Source organism: Selaginella moellendorffii, unplaced genomic scaffold (assembly GCF_000143415.4).
Source record: "Selaginella moellendorffii unplaced genomic scaffold, v1.0 SELMOscaffold_37, whole genome shotgun sequence".
NCBI lineage: Eukaryota > Viridiplantae > Streptophyta > Lycopodiopsida > Selaginellales > Selaginellaceae > Selaginella > Selaginella moellendorffii.
The window spans coordinates 1,412,978-1,432,825 of NW_003314298.1; the positions used below are offsets into that span (position 1 = coordinate 1,412,978).

Genomic DNA, 19,848 nt, shown 5'->3' on the forward strand with positions numbered 1-19,848 from the left:
ATTATAGAACTTAGTTCCTAATTCTTTAGGATCGCCATTGTGGCTGGGACTGCCATTCCCTTGGCAATGTTTATTGTATGGGATGCCATTATTCTTGGCAGCGTATACCCGGGAGCCGGAAACTCATATCTTTCAGATCCATTGATGCAATTGCGATCACAAAGCGGCATCATAAGCGTACGTTTGTGCTGTTTCTCAATCGTTGTAAATAATTTCGTTTTTGTAACAGCCTCTGGTGGAAGTATTCTCGCTGCTGGCCATAGCGACGTCTTATATCGGTTTTGTGCTTGGTCTGTCGGACTTCGTCGCCGATTGTAAGTGCTGATTGATTTCCTGAAAGCTTATGGTAGCTTCTTGTTAGTGCTCAAGCTCCCGGGTGTCGGATCCAGAAAACCTTTACCATATGCCGTGACTCTGCTTCCTCCAACAGCACTCGCGTTACTATCTCCAGACATATTTTTCAAAGCTTTGGATTTTGCTGGTGCCTACGGCGGTAAGCTGTTGGACAAAAACAAGATGCTTCGCCTTATCACTTTTTTTTCTCTCTTTTTCACTGCAGTGCTAGTCTTGTTTGGTATTTTGCCGGCATCTATGGCCTGGTCACAAAGATACTCGACATCTTCTTTACCCGCTGTTCCTCCTATGGTTCCTGGAGGTCGTTTGGCACTGGGTGTGATGATAACAGGAGCTGGCTTCATCATTACTACACAGTTTTTGAGCACACTCTCGTGAGCAAAATGCTTTATGATCGATCAAAGTATCAGGCTTTCCAAGCTCTATCAGATTACTTTACGATAAGTCTATCTTGAGAGTGAGTGTTTGAATTCGATGCAAATTGCTAGCTGAATAAACTATGACATAAAAACTTTCATTCGAAATTTAGAGTCTCCTTCCTTGCACTGCTGGGATGGAGCGCACTCGTTCATGTCCCGGAAGCGATGGAGGGGCTCTCCAAATCCTATCGTAATTTTTCAGTTCGCCAAGCTACATTCCCGGTTTGTGGACAATTTTGTAGAAAACTTTCGGATTTTCTTTATGGCTGTTGTTTAGTTTAGCCACAGGAATGGTGGGGAAGGTATTACTACTGTGGAGCTGGAAGTATGCGGACTGTCAGCTTGGCATACCTTTCACAGTCAGGGGGTATTTGATGGAACTTGGAAATAGCTAAAAGTTCTATCGCTCTTGTGGTAAGAAGGTCCGCTATGTATTATTTCATACTTATCGCATGGACTGTTTGAGCAGGATTTGTCACTACTGCGAAGCCAATTGTGCTGCTGCGTTCCTGCGATTTCATTCTACCAGGTAATTTTCATTGTAAAACTCTCATATCCAGGTGCTGGTCATCATACAATGAGCTTCTTTTTGCAGTGCTCTCAAGCAAAAGTTTTTTCATATCCCGTGACACTCAAGAGCACTCTCTAGATTTATTTTTTTGGGAGCACTGCTGTAAGTTCTTGTCATGAAAAACCAGATGTTTGTCTCACCATTCTACTCTTTACTACAGTGTTAGTAATTTCGCCTGGGGCACAGTCGGGACCTCTTTGAATTGCTAAACAACGACCAAAATTTGTGTATCAGATCTTCATCAAAGCCGAGTTCTCTCAAATCAGAAGCTTATTCAAAAATGTCTCAATGTCAGTAGGCTGGATTTTCCTATTGCTGTTACTCTGCATAAAAGGTAACGAGTCAGCTTGCTTATGATCGGTAGTCACAATTGTTACTTACCCTTGGTTTTGCTACTAAAGCAGCTCGAAAGCTATTCTCTGTCACTGCCGAGTCTATAGACGTGACCGACAATCCTAAGCTCCACAGGTAGTTGAGCAGCTGAAGCATAACGTCCTGACGCTGTGGTCTTCTTCTATGTATCCGGATGGCAAAAGTTCCTTCATCGTCGAGAGCATTCACAGACAACTCATCTCGATCGTCACTGGTTGTAAGTTCTGTCTTGATTGCCCCGATCTCTGCTCCTGGGCCGGCCGTTTCTTCTGTTGTTGCCTTGCTGTTCTCTAACTGTGCTACCCTTGTTTGTAGGTATTGCATGTGATCTATTGCTCCTTGCAGCACAGATAACTTATCCTGCGAGCAAAGAATGTAAGAGCTTTCATCGATCTCGGATTGATCTTACTTACCTTCGTTTTGAATGGGATCAACGACCTCAACCTCGAAATGCTGTCCTTGTGCCTCCTTCTTCGGTTTCGCTCGGCGTCTATGTGTATAGTTCGGGTACGTGCATCTTCTCCTCCTGACATAGTTTGTGTTGGTCCTTGTGCTAAACTACGAGCTCGTTTTCTTACTTCTTCTATTTGAGCTAGTGCTAGCAGCATCCTCTTGATCATTGCCTGCGAGGTGGTGGGAATTGCCATGCTCTTCTGTTGGAGCGGATCCCATTTTCTAAATGCCGAGGCTGAACTAGTGTCGAATTGCCCTCCTGTTCCTAGGCTTGAAGTTGCTTGATAGATTGTCGTCCAGTCTGACGTCGTGTAACTTTGATGATGCAGGCCAGGGATGTCCAGCGATGCCTCGGAAGGAGATTGTGAGAAAATGGATGACGTCGAGGTTGACGGATGTTCCGTGGATACTGGCAATGAAACAGGAACAGCATACAGGAATGTTCTTATAGTCTGGAGCAAGGAGTCGGTCTCAAGAATCTACAAGGTGAACAAGATTAGAAACGACTCTAAGCTTGGATTTTCTTACAGTGTCCGTGAAACCAATTTCCAGGACGCCATCCAGCAGCGGGATGCACAGGAGGCTCTGGATGATTGTGGCCTAAAATGCAGGTAAGGAAAGGAAACAAAGCTTGCTTCAGTTTTGTCAAAGTCAAGGACTTACTTGCAGGAAATCTCTTTGCTCGAGCACTGAGGTGTTCGTGACATTCACGCCTGTGACCCATACGTGCTCGCGTCTGATCGCTGCTATACCGGCATGCCTGAAAGGTGAAAAAAGCCTTCTTTTATTCAAACTTCGCGCTGAAAACTCTCCATACCCATGTCCGAATGGAAACTGGCAGGACTTGTAAGCTGTGTAGAACAGCGCTTGCTGGAAGCTGGAGCCTGCTGGCCATAAGCCTTGTTGCCACACGAGATCACTGCAGTCGACGAAAACCGAGGTATTTGGTTCGTGAATTACTTGATAGTATCAGAAGGAGCACCCATGCAAGGCCTCATTTCATAATATACACAAAGAAGATCATCATCGTGCACTCCAGAAACGAGGAAAAGAGATTGGAGCTCTCCCTTCTGGAGAGAAAGGGATAGAGAGAGGGAGGAAGAAAAAGCTCAAACGAGATACGATTCTCCAAAACTCACCGTGATGGTAGCGACCAGACGACGATGTAAGACCAGCCAATGTAATTCACGAGCGCTGCCAGTCGCTGCTCGGAGACGCTCATCACGGAGAGAGGGAGGATCGTCATCTTGCTCGCTGATTCATCGAAAATCGAGCGAGTGACACCCACCCTCTCCGATGGTGTTCAAGTTTGATTGGAAATATAATACTTTCCAGATGGACAGGGCAGAAAGAAAGGCAGATCTGAGTCAACACCACAGACATTCTCGAAAGACAGTTAGCTGTGCAGATCTAGAAAGACTGCTGCCGCGCGAAGAAGTTTTCAAACTTGGGAATATGCATGGGAATATGCCGCATATTTTAAACATTAAAGAGTGAAGAAAAGTTCTGGACTTGGACAACAGGGAATTCAACAGGAAGACATTAGATTGGGGTGACTCGGTGAAGAATGGCTCTCTTCAAGTACCTGAAGACACAAGAAAAAGTTTCCAAAATGTCAGTGTTACTTCTTTGAAGATACTGGAGATAGTTCTTGCGACCGCCCAACATTTTTGACTTCGCTGTTAAGCTATCTTCGAACAAACAGAAAAATTCAAGCCCTGAGCTCCAAATTTCAGCTGGGACAGGGCCACGAGCTCAAAGTTGAGCTAAAAGCCAATGAGAGGCAATAGTCAAACTCAAATAACATCTCTCTCTCGCTCTCTCTCTCTCTCTCTCTCTCTCTCTCTCTCTCTTACGGCCCCCCACCCCATATTTCCGATCTCAAACATAAAATCTCAGTCATCAACTGAAGGATAAAAAAGCAAATAAAATTTATAAATCTAGAATCTAAACTGACTATTGAGCTCAACTCAACTCATGAGTTGAGCTCAATTTCTTGGGACAAGCAAATCACACTTCTGATTATAGCAACTTCAGTTTGATAAGGTGGAGCCTGAGCTTTTGATTTAACCGTCACTCACTTCCATAGCTTTCTCAAAGATGTGTTCTTCTTGGTCTCCTTCTTCATCACTTTGGCCACTGCCATGTTGAAGTATTCCTTGGTGACGTGAACGCGCCTCTCTCGCAGAGCAAACATTCCAGCCTCCTTGCAGCACAGATAACTTATCCTGCGAGCAAAGAATGTAAGAGCTTTCATCGATCTCGGATTGATCTTACTTACCTTCGTTTTGAATGGGATCAACGACCTCAACCTCGAAATGCTGTCCTTGTGCTTCCGTCTTCGGTTTCGCTCGGCGTCTATGTGTATAGTTCGGGTACGTGCATCTTCTCCTCCTGACATAGTTTGTGTTGGCCCTTGTGCTAAACCACGAGCTCGTTTTCTTATTTCTTCTATTTGAGCTAGTGCTCGCAACATCCTCTTGATCATTGCCTGCAAGGTAGTGGGTGTGGGAGTGAACAAGACCACGTCAGCACACAGCCACGTGAGCGATCCAGACGCCGCCACGGATCGTCACGATAAACCCATATATTTAACCATGTATCAACCGTCATAATAATAACACAACACCGTTTCATAATACCACATGGTATCGGAGCAGCGAACGATCTAATGGCCAGAGGACAGTGGCACATGAAGAATCAAAGGGGCCAGGAACCCTTGGCTCAGGAGCGCGCGAGGGCTTTGGCAGTGCTGGCGCGGGTGGAGCGGAAGATCCAGGACCGAAAGCGCCAACAAGCTCTTTGCCCAGCCTGCCGGATGGTGTGCCCTTGTTGCGGCCGAGTTTTTCACGATTCTTCTCCACGCCGTCCTTTCTAAATTCTCTGTTTAATCTATTCTTAGATTAATAGATAGAATGTCTTCTGCTAACGCAGCAGGAAATTCTTGGGACTCTGGGGGCTGGGAGAAACTTCTCCAAAAGTTCACGGGACAGAATTTCTCCACTTGGAAAACAAAAGTACAGCTTATCCTTTTGGCCAAGGACTGCTGGCCTATAGTGGATGGAACGACTCAACGTCCGGCTGCTGCGGATGTAACCCAACGGCTCGACTGGGACTCCAAGAATCGGAAAGCGCTCTCTGTCATCGGGTTAGGTCTTGGGGATGAATTCGTTCATCTCCTTGATCTTACCAAAACAGCCCACCAGAACTGGACATCCCTTACACAAATCTTCGCTGCCAAAGCTGCCAATGCTAAGGTGGTGCTAACACAAAGGTTCTTCACGATGAGAATGCAACCTGATGACACCATGGCCACTTACATTGGAAAGTTTAAAGCGATGATCAGCGAGCTGAAGGACGCGGAAGCGGCAATCACCATCGATCAAGCTAAGGCATTCCTTCTGAGCTCGGTCTCCCCTGATCTCCAACCTTTCGCATCGATGCTCTCGGCAGTGCCTGGAAAGGACTTGGACTCGCTCTACTCGGACCTGATCGAGGAAGAACGAAAGCAGAACGAGCGGAGACAAAAGGCGCCCTCTCAGGCTGCTCGGGTGGAGCAGGCCTTGATCATGGGAAAGCAATCGGGTGGGAAGAAACGAGATGGCCCTGTTCGAGGACAAAAGAGCCCTTCTCCCAGCCCTGGATTTGCAACCAATAAAAAACGCAAGGGCCCATGTAACTACTGCGGCAAAGCTGGCCACGTGGAGCGTGAATGCCGGATCAAGAAAGCCGCAGAGAAAGCTCGCGCTGAAAGAAGCTCTTCTTCACGCCAACCTGACACGATGTTGATGATGACGCTCGCTGCATCTTCATCCACTGTGTCTGAAGCCGAAGTGCTCTGGATGGATTCTGGAGCCTCGATGCACCTCACACCATTGAAGAGAGCTTTTCACAAGTACCGGCCACTGGAGCAGGAGAAGCAAGTCTTTGTAGGAGACAAACGCCCCTTAACAGTGGAAGGACAAGGAACGGTCGTCATAAAGTTGGAGAGTGGAGCTGAGAAGCTCGTGAACCAGGTCTACTACGTACCAGAAGCAGGACAGACAGTGTTCTCAGTTGGTGTAGCAGCAGATCAAGGCTTCTCAACACTCTTCAACGCAGACGGATGCACCATCTTTGACGAGACTGGCCATCCAGTAGCTTTTGGTAGACGAGCTGAGACTCTCTACAAGCTCAATGCTCAGTTGATCCTCTCAACTCACGAGCAGGGGCATTTGCTTGCAATTCGCCCCAGCTCCTGGGCTGCTAACTCTCTCCAGCTCTAGCACGCTCGGCTAGGGCATGCCAATTCTCACGACATCCAGCTACTTGCTAGCCACAAGCTTGCTGATGATTTTACCCTCACCGGTGCCAGCCAACTGGGAGTATGTGAGACGTGCCAACTGGGGAAGCAGCCAAGACTACCCTTTCCACGCAGAAGTCCAGAAGATGGCGCCTCAGGATTTCTTCAGTTGGTACACACGGATGTGTGCCATGTGCCAGAAGCAACTCTCAGTCACAAGCGGTACTTCGTTTCGTTCATTGACGACTACTCACGCTATGCGGTGGCTGTTCTCATGGCACACAAGGGAGAGGTCTACCATCACTTCCAGGTCTACAAAAGCTGGGCAGAAAATGCCACTGGCTGTACCATCCGGACACTACGTTCAGATGGCGGCGGTGAGTATATGAGCAAGGAGTTTCTGGCATTTCTTGCTCAGGCTGGCATCCACCACGAGTACACCGCAGCCCACACCTCGCAGCAGAATGGGGTCGCCGAGCGCCTGAACAGGACACTTATGGACTGTGTACGCTGCCTTCTCCAGCACGCTGGCATGCCCAAGGTGTTTTGGGGAGAGGCACTCAACACAGCAGTGTACCTCCGGAACCGGCTGCCAACACGTTCCACAGGACAGGTGCCGTTTCAAGTATGGACTGGGAAGCGCCCCAAGTTAGGGCACTTGAGGGTGTTTGGTTGCATAGCCTACGCCCACATCCCCGATGTTCAGCGGCGGAAGCTGGATCCCAAGAGCGAGAAATGCATCTTCATGGGCTATCACACCCAGGTAAAAGCCTATCGACTCTATAACTGCCAGCGCAGGAAACTGGTGGTGAGCCGAGATGTGGTGTTTGATGAAGCTCGTCTTTATCGAGATACCCTGAGACTCCCTCCTGTTTCTCCACCATCTCTGGTGGATCTTTCTGAGATTTTAGACGACGTTCCACATCTCCACCCAGCACCAGACAATCCAGCCGCTGCAGAGACAGGAGGAGTTGCTGAAGGAGCGCCCGAAGGAGGCGATCTGGCAGGAGGAGCTGATCACGGTACTTCTCTTCCTTCGACACCTCCTCTGACGACTCCACAGGCCACAGCGGCTGCATCCTCAAGCACCAATGAACAGCCAGATCTTTCCACGCTTGTGGCTGACCTGTTCGTTGGCGACGAGTTATATCAAGATGCCACCACTCCTCCCAGCATTCCCAAGCTACCACCTCCTCCAGCCGGCACAGCAGTGGTGACACGCTCGGGTCGTGTCGTGAAACCATCTCTTAAAGCCAAGGAGGCGATGCCTATAGGAAAGCGCGCCTACTTCTGGGCTCTGTCGGCTCCACCTGCCTCTCTCGGTCCCCAAGCGGCTCTACATGGACCAGAAGCTGAACACTGGCAGGCAGCTATGCAGGAGGAGTATGATTCTCTCCAGAAAAACAACACTTGGTCGCTGGTTGAACTTCCAGCTCGCAGAAAGCTCGTCTCATCCAAGTGGTTGTTTAAGAAAAAGTACAACGCTGATGGAAGCATTGAGCGCTACAAGGCGAGATTTGTGGCACGCGGATTTTCTCAAGTTCATGGGCTGGACTACTCGGAGACTTACAGCCCGGTGGTGAAACTCACAACCATTCGTATGCTACTAATCTTAGCTGCAGAATTGGATCTCGAGCTCCATCAACTTGACGTTTGTACTGCGTTCCTTAACGGCGACATCGATGAAGAGGTGTATGTGGCTCAGCCTCCTGGTTTTATCCAGCCTGGAGAAGAACACCTCGTTTGCAAGCTTAACAAAGCTCTCTACGGACTCAAGCAGTCGCCACGCCAATGGTACACGAAAATAGATTCTTTTCTAATTTCCCTTGGTTTCGTGCGCAGTGCTGCTGATTGTAACCTCTACATATATTTTGACGCTGAGGGCTATTTGTTCCTTGCGCTATATGTGGACGATGCTATTCTCGTGGCAAATCAGCTACGTTTGATCCACAAATTTAAAACGTACCTTGGCGCTAAATTTGCCATGAAAGACCTCGGTGAGTTGCATTTCTGCCTCGGTATCCAGGTGACGCGCAACAGGGAACGAGGCACTCTGGAGCTAAGCCAGGCAAAATATGTTTCCGACGTGCTCCAGAGGTATGGCCTTGCTCATGTTAATCCGGTTGCTACTCCCATGGAAACAGGCACGAAATTATCTGCTGAGAGTGGAGAGTACCTTGATCAATCTCCCGAGGAGGAGAAAGCATCTAGAGCAGTCTATCGCTCTATGGTCGGCAGCCTGATCTACCTGGTAATCTCCACTCGGCCTGACCTTGCGTATGCTGTGGGAACAGTGGCGAAGTACCTGGACCGTCCCTCCACAGCACACTGGCAGGCTTTGAAACGTATTATGAGGTACGTGGCAGGGACTAACCAGCTAAGTTTAAAGTACTCCAGAGGCGAGAGCGGCAACAAGCTGGCTGGTTACTCTGATGCTGATTGGGCCGGGGATCCAGACAACAGGAAGTCAACCACAGGCTACGTTTTCCTGCTAAATGGAAATGTCGCAAGCTGGTGCAGCAAACGACAGGCTATTACAGCAATGTCGAGTACCGAGGCTGAGTACATAGCTGCAGCAGCTGCAACCAAGGAAGCAGCGTGGCTGAAGGGACTTCTCCAGGATCTACAAATCAACACGGGCGTGGTCAAGCTATTGTGTGACAACCAGTCTGCAATAGCTTTGACCAAGAACTCCAGGTTCCACTCTCGTACTAAACACATTGAGCTGCGCTTCCATTTTATACGAGAGCAGATCCAGAGAGGAATGATCGAGCTGGAGTTCTGCCCGACAAACTCCATGCTAGCGGACGTGCTAACAAAACCACTTCCTCGTGTTAAACATGAAGTCTTCACGAAGGCACTTGGGCTGACCTTAGACGTTGGCCTTGAGGAGGAGTGTGGGAGTGAACAAGACCACGTCAGCACACAGCCACGTGAGCGATCCAGACGCCACCACGGATCGTCACGATAAACCCATATATTTAACCATGTATCAACCGTCATAATAATAACACAACACCGTTTCATAATACCACAGTGGGAATTGCCATGCTCTTCTGTTGGAGCGGATCCCATTTTCTAAATGCCGAGGCTGAACTAGGATCGGATTGCTCTCCTGCTACAAGAGTTCCTAGGCTTGAAGTTGCTTGATAGATTGTCGTCCAGTCTGACGTCGTGTAACTTTGATGATGCAGGCCAGGGATGTCTAGCGATGCCTCGGAAGGAGATTGTGAGAAAATGGATGACGTCGAGGTTGATGGATGTTCCGTTGGTACTGGCAATGAAACAGGAGCAGCATACAGGAATGTTCTTATAGTCTGGAGCAAGGAGTCGATCTCAAGAATCTACATGGAACAACTCTAAGCTTGGATTGTCTTACAGTGTCCGTGGAACCAATTTCCAGGACGCCATCCAGCAGCGGGATGCACAGGAGGCTCTGGATGATTGTAGCCTAAAATGCAGGTAAGGAAACAAAGCTTGCTTCAGTTTTGTCAAAGTCAAGGACTTACTTGCAGGAAATCTCTTTGCTCGAGCACTGAGGTGTTCGTGACATCCACGCCTGTGACCCATACGTGCTCGCGTCTGATCACTGCTATACCAGCATGCCTGGAAGGTGAAAAAAGCCTTCTTTTATTCAAACTTCGCGCTGAAAACTCTCAATACCCATGTCCGAATGGAAACTGGCAGGACTTGTAAGCTGTGTAGAACAGCGTTTGCTGGAAACTGGACCCTGCCGGCCATAGTTGCCACACGAGAGCACTGCAGTCGACGAAAAACCGAGGTATTTATTACTTGATAGTATCAAGAGCACCCATGCAAGGCCTCATTTCATAATATACACAAAGAAGATCATCATCGTGCTCTCCAGAAACGAGGATAAGAGATTGGAAATCTCAGCTCTCCCTTCTGGAGAGAAATAGATAGAGAGAGGGAGGAAACGAGATACAATTCTCCAAAACTCACCGTTGTGGCAGCGACCAGACGACGACGTAAGACCAGCCAATGTAATTCACGAGCGCTGCCAGTTGCTGCTCGGAGACGCTCAGCACGGAGAGAGAGAGGATCGTCATCCTGCTCGCTCGCTCGTTCACTGATCCATCAAAAATCGAGAGAGTGAATAGGCTCTCCGGTGATGTTCAAGTTCGATTGGAAATATAAAATTTTTCAGATGGAAAGGGCAGAAAGACCCAGATCTGAATCAACACCACGGACATTCTCGAGACAATTTGCTTTGCAGATCTAGAAATTCTGCTGCCGCGCGAAGAAGTTTTCAAACGTTAGAATATGCATGAAAATATGCCGCATGTTTTAAATATTAGATCCTTTGAAGATACTGCCGACATTTTTTACTCCCTACTGTAATTAGAGCATCATTTTTGTCTTGTAATCTGTCTTTGACCAAACAAAACATTTTTACTAAAAGTCAATGAGAGGCAAAAAAATCAATTACAAAGTCAATATAGTGAATGAAAGTCCTCGAAAATTGACTACCATCGACTTCAAGGATTGACTTTTGAGCTCAAGAGTTGAGCTCAATTTTTTGGTCTATTAAACTAATCATTCCGTCCAAACGTATATAGAGCTCCATTTTAGTAAGAGATTTTGATTTAACTCACTTCCATAGCTTTCTCAAAGACATGTTCTTCTCGGTCTCCTTCTTCATCACTTTGGCCACCGCCATGTCGAAGTCTTCCTGGGTGACATGAACGCGCCTCTCTCGCAGAGCAAACATTCCAGCCTCCGTGCACACCGCCTGGAGAGCAAAAAAAAAAAAAAACACACTCCGTCGTCAAGGACCAACTAAAGCGCGAGCATCACAAACCTTTAGCTCCGCTCCCGAGGCACCGTTCATCTTCTCGGCGATCTTCTTCAGGTCGATCCCCCGCATTAGATTCATCTTGCGCGAATGGATCTTGAGGATATCCAGACGGGACTGGAAAAACGAGCGCGTGAGGAAAGAACAGAAAAAAAGGACCAGGAAATACCTCTTCAGTTGGGTTTGGAAACTCGATCTTGCGGTCTATTCGTCCGGGCCGGAGGAGAGCGGGATCAAGGATGTCGATCCTGTTTGTAGCCATGAGAACTTTGATCTTGTTGGAGGCCTCGAAACCATCCAGTTGATTGAGCAGCTCCAGCATTGTTCTCTGCACTTCACTGTCCCCGTTGCCATTGCCAGACTCCATACGGGACGAGCCAATGCTGTCAATCTCGTCCATAAAGATAATGGATGGAGCATGCTCTCTAAGAAAACACAGAAAAACGTAACTATACTAGGATAGAATATGGACATTACGATACCTTGCCATGACGAAAAGCTCTCGCACCATCCTCGACCCTTCTCCGATGTATTTCTGGACTAGCTCGGACCCTGAAACTCTTATGAATGTACAGTCAGTATGGTGAGCCACGGCCCGAGCCAGCAAAGTTTTTCCAGTTCCAGGAGGGCCATACAGTAGCACTCCCTGCACAGCAGAAGATAAGAATAGATGCTGGTACCAAAAGCCAAACTTTTGCTAGCAAAATTTTACCTTCGGCTGTGCAATACCCAGGCTCTCAAAAAGCTCAGGATGCTTGATCGGAAGCTCAATAACCTGAGAAAGAAATGAAATAAGAAACTTAACCTCGAAGGGAAAAGCATAGCCAAAACTGACCTCTTTGATCTCTTTGATTTGCTGGTCAAGCCCACCGATCATATCGTACGTGGAGTCCGGGACCTTCTCAACCTTCATCAAATTCACGAGAGGATCCACTTTGCTGGGAAGGATCAAGTGCAGCACATAGCTATCGTTTCGAAGAGCAACTCGAGTGGTGGGAGTGATCTTGCTCATGTCGATGCTCTTGTCAACATCTACGACATACTTTCCTTCTGGGTGCACCTAAAGTTCCACCAAGAAGAAAATAATACTCTAAAGTGCCAGAAGGGAGGAGAAAAAAAATTACATACCTTCACAAGAACTTTGCTCTTTCCCATCACTTTGACGACCTCACCAACATACGATCCCGGCTCTTGCAATAGCTGTAGCTCCTCTCGAAGCATTCTAACTGGAAGAAGGAAATAAAAACCTATGGATCACGCTTCTCGCGAGATTTTCGATTCGGTACCTTTGGAGTTGAGATCGTTTCGCTGCGCTTCCAGGCGCGCGAGATTGTTGCCCTTGATGCGCAGCTGCTGCGAGGCATCGTGGATCCGAGATGTGTAGTAGTCGTGGAATCCCTCGCCACACCGCCCCATTCCTTGAAAACCCTAGCCTCTAGAGAGCACAAATAAAATACTATAGTACCTCGATTTAGGGTTCTAGAGCTCTGCTGCGTGATGGGTGAGTGGAAGCGCCATTCTCATGAATGCCGCCAGATTACGAGCTCGATCTTTCTGCAGGTGAGAAGAATCGGCCCAGCAAGAAGCAAAAGCGCGGCAAGGTATGGCAAAGGCGCCATCGATATCGCGCGATGAAATTTTCGTTTCTTGCTCTCTAGGAACCGGAGTCCTCGGCTCCCCCCCAAATTCCTGCCGATGACGACATGGAAGAAGACATCGTCGAGGTCTATGAGGAAGAGGATGAAGGTTCGTCTCTCTACACTTCTTTTTTTCTTTCTAGTTCTTTCTAAGGATGGGATTTGTTGTGTATGTAGTCGACGAGCATGAAACCGCGGGGAAAATGGATTTTAGCAAGCTCGAGCTAAAGCCAGACCACGAGAAGAGACCACTCTGGGTTGGACCTGATGGCCATATCTTTCTCGAGACGTTTTCTCCGCTATACAAGCAAGCATACGACTTTCTCATTGCCATTGCCGAGCCTGTGTGTCGGTAAGCGTCAGGTCTCGCTGATATGAGAAGTTCTTATACTCAAGTATTTGTCTTTAAAACGTTGTTCCAGTCCAGAACATATGCACGAGTACAATCTCACGCCACATTCTTTGTACGCGGCTGTCTCCGTTGGTCTTGAGACTCAGACAGTCATTACGGTGCTGGAACGGCTGTCGAAAGCAAGGCTCCCGCAGGAGATTGTGAATTTCATCAAAGAGTCGACTCTCAACTATGGCAAAGTAAAACTAGTTCTGCAGAAGAATCGTTATTTTGTAGAATCTTCTTATCCGGAGGTATGGTGCAACTTTGATTGGCGAAACTTACTTTCTATCGTGCAGATTCTGGAGAGGGTTTTAAAGGACGATGTCATCTCTCGAGCCAGAATTTTTTCGGAGGCATGTGAAAGTTTTTCTTTCAATGTTTGTTTCTTTATCCTGACTATTTTTCTCTCGGCAAAATCTTCTAGGCAAGTGCGGAGCACGGTTTTACGGTCAACAAGTCGTTGTCCAATGCTACCACAGAACAAGACTTGCTTGCCGGGGATGAAGTTGCTGCTGGAGAAGAGAAGGATGTGATGTCTTTTGAAATTGATCCTGCTCAAGTAACTATTCTTGTATTGGTTAAGTCGGTTTAGCTCACACAGGAAGTTTTCAGGTAGAACATGTGAAGCAGAGGTGCCTGCCAAGTGCTTTAAACTATCCGATGCTCGAGGAATACGACTTTAGAAACGATTCGGTAATTTCTTTTGTGCATGATATTTGTTACCTGATTTTCGTGAAAGTTTTCTTTTTCATGCAGGTCAATCCTGACTTAAGCATTGAATTGAAACCTCAAGCTCAACCTCGACCTTATCAAGAAAAGAGCTTGAGCAAAATGTTTGGAAATGGTGTGTATAACAACCATGTTTTGCAAGTTTTTGAGTAGTGACCTGTACTCCAGGACGTGCGAGGTCTGGAATTATCGTATTACCTTGTGGAGCTGGTAAATCCTTAGTGGGAGTCTCAGCCGCCTGCCGCATTCGCAAAAGCTGCCTGTGCTTAGCCACCAATGCAGTGTCGGTTGACCAGTGGGCCTTTCAGTTTAAACTCTGGTCTACTATCCGTGACGATCAGATTTCTCGTTTCACATCAGACAGTAAAGACAAGTTCAAATCAAACGTCGGTGTCGTTGTGACCACCTACAACATGGTTGCTTTCAAAGGCAAACGATCAGAAGAATCCGAAAAAGTCATTGAATTGATAAAAAGCCGCGAGTGGGGCTTACTTCTTATGGATGAGGTAATACGACTATCTTCAAAATTGTACTACTGACCGTCTCTTTTTCCTTGTAGGTGCATGTTGTGCCTGCTCATATGTTTCGTAAAGTTATTAGTATCACCAAGTCTCACTGCAAACTTGGACTCACTGGTAAGCAGCTATTAAATATACGGCTGGGACTTACACCTTGTGAGTTTCTTGCAGCCACACTTGTCAGAGAAGACGAACGTATTACCGATCTGAATTTTCTAATTGGTCCAAAGCTGTACGAGGCGAACTGGCTAGATCTTGTGAAAGGCGGCTACATTGCCAATGTTCAATGTGCTGAAGTCTGGTGCCCAATGACTAAAGAATTTTACGCCGAATACCTGAAGAAGGAGAACAGAAAGCAACAGGTAAATTCCTACTTATTCATTTCCGTTTTATTTACCACCGCTTGACGTTCCTGTGCAGGCATTATACGTAATGAACCCCAATAAATTTCGGGCTTGTGAGTTTCTCATCCGTTTTCACGAACAACAGCGAGGAGACAAGATTATTGTCTTTTCTGATAATCTTTTCGCCCTGAGAGAGTATGCCACAAAATTGAAAAGGCCTTTCATTTACGGTCCGACCAGGTAAAAGAGACTTCTTAGACATTTGGCGTTGAAACTTTGTTTGTTGCAGCCACCATGAAAGAACAAAGATATTGTACGCTTTTAAACACAGTCCCGATGTCAACACAGTTTTCTTGTCAAAGGTATTTGTGTCAAAGGTACTTTTCTCATGTCTTATTCTTGTGCACCTGCTTCTCTCAGGTCGGTGACAATTCCATTGATATACCCGAGGCAAATGTTATCATCCAAATCTCTTCACATGCTGGTTCCCGGCGTCAAGAAGCACAACGACTCGGTCGAATATTGAGAGCAAAGGTTCTTAAGAGTTTCTATGGAGACCAAGAGAGACACTAATTAGAGATCCTCTGATTCCAGGGAAAACCCAAAGATCGTGTGAAAGGTGGCACCGAGGAATTCAATGCCTTCTTCTACTCGCTGGTCTCCACGGACACTCAGGTTCTTTGCTGGCCAAATAAGAGTATCACTTCACTTCATTTAAATCTTTCATTGTGTAGGAAATGTATTACTCTTCCAAGCGGCAGCAGTTTTTGATCGATCAGGGATACAGTTTCAAGGTTAGGAGCTGGAACGAGCTTCTTTTTTTTTTCCGTTCTAAAAACTCTAATTCTCCAGGTTCTTACGAGCTTGCCGCCGGCTGACAGCGGCGCGGACCTGAGCTTTCACAGGCTGGAAGATCAACTGGACTTGCTGTCCAAGGTACTTCAATCTCTATTCTCGATTTCTGGAAGATTTAGATGGCGTCCAGGTTCTCAATGCCGGCGAGGACGCTGCTGGTGTCGAGCAGCTAGAACACGACGCTGATGATATCACAAACTTAAGAGCTCGCCGGATCGCTGGCTCGATGAGTGCTCTCTCGGGTGGCAAAGGGCGATCTTACATGGAATTTAGGTACTCTCTTCTTCTCAACGTTTTTTCCTGGTCGATGATCTTTGTGAATTTCGATTCTTTAGTATTGGCGGACGAGGACGGGGCCAACAAGCGAAGCCACGCGATCCAAACAAGCGGCATAATCTATTCAAGAACAGATATAGATAGATAGAGGCCATTCATTTGAGACTATACAAAAATTTGTAAACAATGGATAGTAGAACTGATAGAGACCATTTGAGACTATACAAAGATTTGTAGACAATATGATAGCGCCACGTGTCTGTCGTGAGGGTTTACGGCACAAATGGGCAAGGACGCTGCCAAGGATGAGGCGCTCGAGCAGCGGTAGGCTATCGATCCAATCCCTGGAGCTCCAAATTCTCCGAGATTTCGATCGATTTCTTCCATGGCAGGCACAATATGTTGTCGCCGTTCACGGCGGGATGGCAGATGGTGAAGGTGGAGCCTCTCATCATCGAGAAATCGGAGGTATGCGCTTGGATTGAGCCGATCTAATGAGATTTCGGTTTGATTGTCTCGTGTTCTTCGAATTTCTTAGGGGATTTATGTGTATGATACGAATGGAAACAAGTACCTGGACGCCCTTGCTGGCCTCTGGAACAATGCGCTTGGTATGAGATCTTCTTCTTCTTTTTGTTTCATGCTTGCATGCATTGAATTGTTTTAGGAGGAAACGAACCTCGCCTTGTGGAGGCCGCGAAGAAGCAGCTCGATGTTCTCCCGTACTACCACTCTTTCTGGAACCGTACTACTCCAGTCACGCTGGTACTCTTTTGCTTTGGATATCTCATGAATCGCCGTTACGTATGTTTTGTTACTGGCAGGAACTTGCCAAAGAGCTTGTGGAGATGTTCACGCAGGTTAAAATGAGCCGCGTGTTGTTCACGAACAGTGGCTCCGAGTCGAACGATTCCCAAGTGCGTGTCTAGCTTTTTTCCTTCTTTTTTCTACATTTTTCTTGCGATGCAGGTGAGATTGGTTTGGTACTACTACAATGCCATCGGGAAGCCCCACAAAAAGAAGTTTATAGCACGAGAAAAAGCGTGAGAATCTTACTATGATTGTATCTTTTTGTATATTTTCTCACGCTGCTTCTAATGTAGCTACCACGGATCTACGTATGCTTCAGCCAGTCTCTCCGGGTACTTCTCTAATTCTCTTGCTCTTTCTATTGGAACTTAACAAGAGTTACACTTGTTGTCCAGTTTGCCGAACCTTCATAAAGGTTTTGATGCACCAGCATCTTTTGTTGTTCATACTGACTGTCCGCATTATTGGCGAAATCACTTGCCTGGTAAGCTGTATAGTTTTCTTCTGCTCCTAATTTTTTTTAAATATAAGGTGAGAGTGAGGAGGATTTCGCCACGAGATTGGCTGATAATCTGGAAAAGCTCATCCTAAAGGAAGGACCCGAGAATGTAAGCAACCAGGTTCAGAATTTTTTTCGCAAGTAAGCCTGTCTATTGAAGATTGCTGCCTTCATTGGAGAGCCTCTCATGGCTGCTGGCGGTGTCATGCCTCCTCCAGCTACATACTGGGACAAGGTAAAGGAGCCAAACGCTTGTTTTCCTGTTTCTAACTTCTAAGTTGCAGATTCAACCCATTCTTAAAAAATACGACATCCTCCTTATTGCTGATGAGGTTCAGGAATTTGTTTTTAAATCTGAAAGTTGTTTCTGATTCAATTTTGTTTCAATCAAGGTTGTTTGTGCATTTGGAAGGCTTGGAACAATGTTCGGTTGCGACTATTACAATATAAAGCCCGATCTTGTTAGCATGGCAAAGGTATGTATTTCGAGACTAGTTAGAAGGAAGCGCTGATCCTGTAATTTTCTTCTCTTTTTAAGGCCTTATCTTCCGCTTATATGCCCATTGGAGCTGTTCTTGTAAGTGAAAAAATATCAGATGCTATCTTGAAGTTCAGTGACCAGCATGGTGAGAAGTTTCCACTTTGTATTTCATTTGCTTTATAAAGGTGGTTTTATGTGTTCTAGGCTCTCTTGGCCATGGATTTACATATTCTGGACATCCCGTTCCTTGTGCGGTTGCCTTGGAAGCATTGCACATTTACAAGTAAGCAAGCTCAATGCAACTCTGTCATCCACTTTTCCATTTCGACGTTTGATTTTTTCAAGGGAGAGAGACATTCCCGGACATGTTGCAAAAGTATCTCCTCACTTTCAGAAAGGACTGCATAAACTATCCAGCAGTCCAGTCATCGGAGAGGTTTGTTGTGATTTGCGCGGCTTGCGGGCTTTCTAACTCTGCAATCAGATTCGTGGGACTGGTTTGATCATTGGAGTCGAATTCAAAGACGGGAAGCGTCCGGAAAACACCTTTCCAGCAGACTGGGGTAATGACAGATTCGAGTTTCTTATCCCGAATGCTAGACATAACTTTCACTTTGTTCATCCAGGAGTGTCAGCATATTTCGCAGATAAGTGCAAAGAGGAAGGAATGCTGGTGCGCATCTCGGGAGACGCCATCTTCATGTCTCCAACGTTGACAATCACAATCGAAGAGATTGACGAGGTAAGCTTCCTCTTTCAAGTCGCACTTAGGCAGAGACAAAAACTTTTGGAAACTTCTTTTACTACAGCTCATCACCATGTTCGAGAAGGCACTCAAAGCCACCGAGAAGTACGTCGAGTCCAAGAAAAAAAGTGGATAAACATCAGCGGCCTCTGGAATAAAATGGCGTTTGTTTCATTCTTTTCTTCTTTCGGTAAAGTGCTTTTTCTTTCTTTTTTTCTTCTTCTTTGAAGTATCAATATATATATATATATATATTACATTACATGCTATAAAGGTAGAGCTTTTATACACGTAGTGTTTGAAGGCTGCTCGCTCTTATACAAGACCAAGTTCCTATCATCTTGGAGCTGCGAGAATTGTGGAAACGAACTGGGGACAAAGGTGTTGGTCGCCCCATCAAAATCTTAGAATTTCTACAATTTGGAGAGGGCGAGTCCTCAATTTCCATACAAGGGCAGTTGGCGGGCCAAGCCGAGGGCAAGGGCTAGCTACCGATTCTCAGCCATGATTTTCAAACGCGTCGTTTAACGCTCCAGAGAATAGCGAGATCAAACAAGATCAAACTTGTTTTTGATCTGATGAAAGATCTTGTGCCTGCACATACAAACGCAAAGCTTCTCACCTGGAAATTTGTAGATTTTTCATCATCTAACAGCAGTGTTTGAAGCCCGCGCGGGGACCTGCTCGTCGCTCTTATACAAAACCAAGTTCCTATCATCTTGGAGCGCCAGAATCGTGGAAACAAAACGATCACCGGGGACAAAGGTGTTGGTCGCCCACACACAAACCTCATGATTGACAACCACCAGGTTCCCATCCTGCTGGACCAGCAAGAAGCAGCCGTCCGCCCTGCCCCTGGTCGGGGTGGCCCAAACCCGGTCGCCATCGTACAGTACAGCCTCGCAATGCCGCTCCATGACCAGCTTGTACCGCTGGTTGGGCGACCAGATCGCCTGATTGGGCAGGAGCCGCGAGTAGACGCGCGCCCTTGGGCCACTTTGGACCATATTGGCGTACGGAAAGCAATCATCCGACAACGAATATACGGCCCTCCGGGTGGAATCTAGGGCTCTTAGCTGCGCGGGATTTACTTCCTCCCCCATGCTGTACATGCCCTCCTCCATGCTGTACTCCATGCCATATCGCCCGTCGATCACAGTGATGTAGCTGTAGCCCCAGCGGAATAGATCGGTGGCGAGGCGGTCGTGGAGCTCGCGGAAGGCGGCGACGAGGATGAATCCGGGCAAGGAGTCAGAGAGATCGGGCGTGGCGTGGCAGTCGTCGCTGAAGAAC

General features: G+C 46.9%; 4 protein-coding genes across 5 annotated transcripts in view; 3 read left to right on the forward strand and 1 right to left on the reverse strand.

The window, feature by feature from the left end:
• The window catches only part of LOC9653743 (26S proteasome regulatory subunit 8 homolog A), a 15,076-nt gene extending 2,360 nt beyond the window's left edge, over positions 1 to 12,716 (reverse strand). Inside the window, exons 1-8 of one of the 2 annotated variants that reach the window (XM_002978544.2) lie at positions 12,554 to 12,716; positions 12,396 to 12,493; positions 12,103 to 12,327; positions 11,980 to 12,042; positions 11,750 to 11,913; positions 11,437 to 11,692; positions 11,274 to 11,384; positions 11,030 to 11,204 (exon numbers count right to left, since the gene is read on the reverse strand). In XM_002978544.2, coding sequence (XP_002978590.1) covers positions 11,064 to 11,204; positions 11,274 to 11,384; positions 11,437 to 11,692; positions 11,750 to 11,913; positions 11,980 to 12,042; positions 12,103 to 12,327; positions 12,396 to 12,493; positions 12,554 to 12,683 — 1,188 coding nt within the window. In that variant the 5' untranslated portion in view covers positions 12,684 to 12,716 and the 3' untranslated portion in view covers positions 11,030 to 11,063. Of the gene's footprint in view, positions 1 to 11,029; positions 11,205 to 11,273; positions 11,385 to 11,436; positions 11,693 to 11,749; positions 11,914 to 11,979; positions 12,043 to 12,102; positions 12,328 to 12,395; positions 12,494 to 12,553 lie in introns of those variants that run through there. The other variant, XM_024683380.1, reaches the window with a different exon arrangement.
• LOC112349269 lies at positions 744 to 2,930 on the forward strand. The gene is made up of 9 exons (XM_024683381.1): positions 744 to 1,187; positions 1,240 to 1,446; positions 1,505 to 1,678; positions 1,749 to 1,812; positions 1,881 to 1,933; positions 2,032 to 2,223; positions 2,499 to 2,655; positions 2,700 to 2,780; positions 2,839 to 2,930. Exons 3-7 carry the CDS (start codon positions 1,633 to 1,635, stop codon positions 2,618 to 2,620), a joined length of 477 nt encoding a protein of 158 aa, XP_024539149.1. The 5' UTR covers positions 744 to 1,187; positions 1,240 to 1,446; positions 1,505 to 1,632; the 3' UTR covers positions 2,621 to 2,655; positions 2,700 to 2,780; positions 2,839 to 2,930.
• A 37-nt stretch (positions 12,717 to 12,753) lies between the features above and the next one.
• Positions 12,754 to 16,244, forward strand: LOC9653744 (general transcription and DNA repair factor IIH helicase subunit XPB1). The gene is made up of 19 exons (XM_024683379.1): positions 12,754 to 12,868; positions 12,926 to 13,013; positions 13,082 to 13,256; positions 13,327 to 13,549; positions 13,595 to 13,651; positions 13,723 to 13,857; positions 13,911 to 13,991; positions 14,055 to 14,142; positions 14,196 to 14,533; positions 14,587 to 14,662; positions 14,717 to 14,907; positions 14,966 to 15,129; positions 15,179 to 15,251; positions 15,310 to 15,423; positions 15,484 to 15,564; positions 15,624 to 15,683; positions 15,742 to 15,825; positions 15,875 to 16,017; positions 16,080 to 16,244. The coding sequence occupies exons 1-19, from the start codon at positions 12,794 to 12,796 to the stop codon at positions 16,162 to 16,164; spliced, it is 2,331 nt and encodes a 776-aa protein (XP_024539147.1). The 5' UTR covers positions 12,754 to 12,793; the 3' UTR covers positions 16,165 to 16,244.
• A 28-nt stretch (positions 16,245 to 16,272) lies between these two features.
• LOC9653571 (gamma aminobutyrate transaminase 1, mitochondrial) lies at positions 16,273 to 18,765 on the forward strand. Its single transcript, XM_002978402.2, has 18 exons — positions 16,273 to 16,344; positions 16,413 to 16,488; positions 16,559 to 16,631; positions 16,688 to 16,785; positions 16,845 to 16,937; positions 16,990 to 17,063; positions 17,124 to 17,162; positions 17,226 to 17,314; positions 17,362 to 17,438; positions 17,490 to 17,564; positions 17,614 to 17,661; positions 17,722 to 17,805; positions 17,868 to 17,955; positions 18,015 to 18,093; positions 18,156 to 18,246; positions 18,295 to 18,373; positions 18,437 to 18,552; positions 18,620 to 18,765. The coding sequence occupies exons 1-18, from the start codon at positions 16,304 to 16,306 to the stop codon at positions 18,689 to 18,691; spliced, it is 1,392 nt and encodes a 463-aa protein (XP_002978448.1). The 5' UTR covers positions 16,273 to 16,303; the 3' UTR covers positions 18,692 to 18,765.
• Positions 18,766 to 19,848: the final 1,083 nt, after the last annotated feature.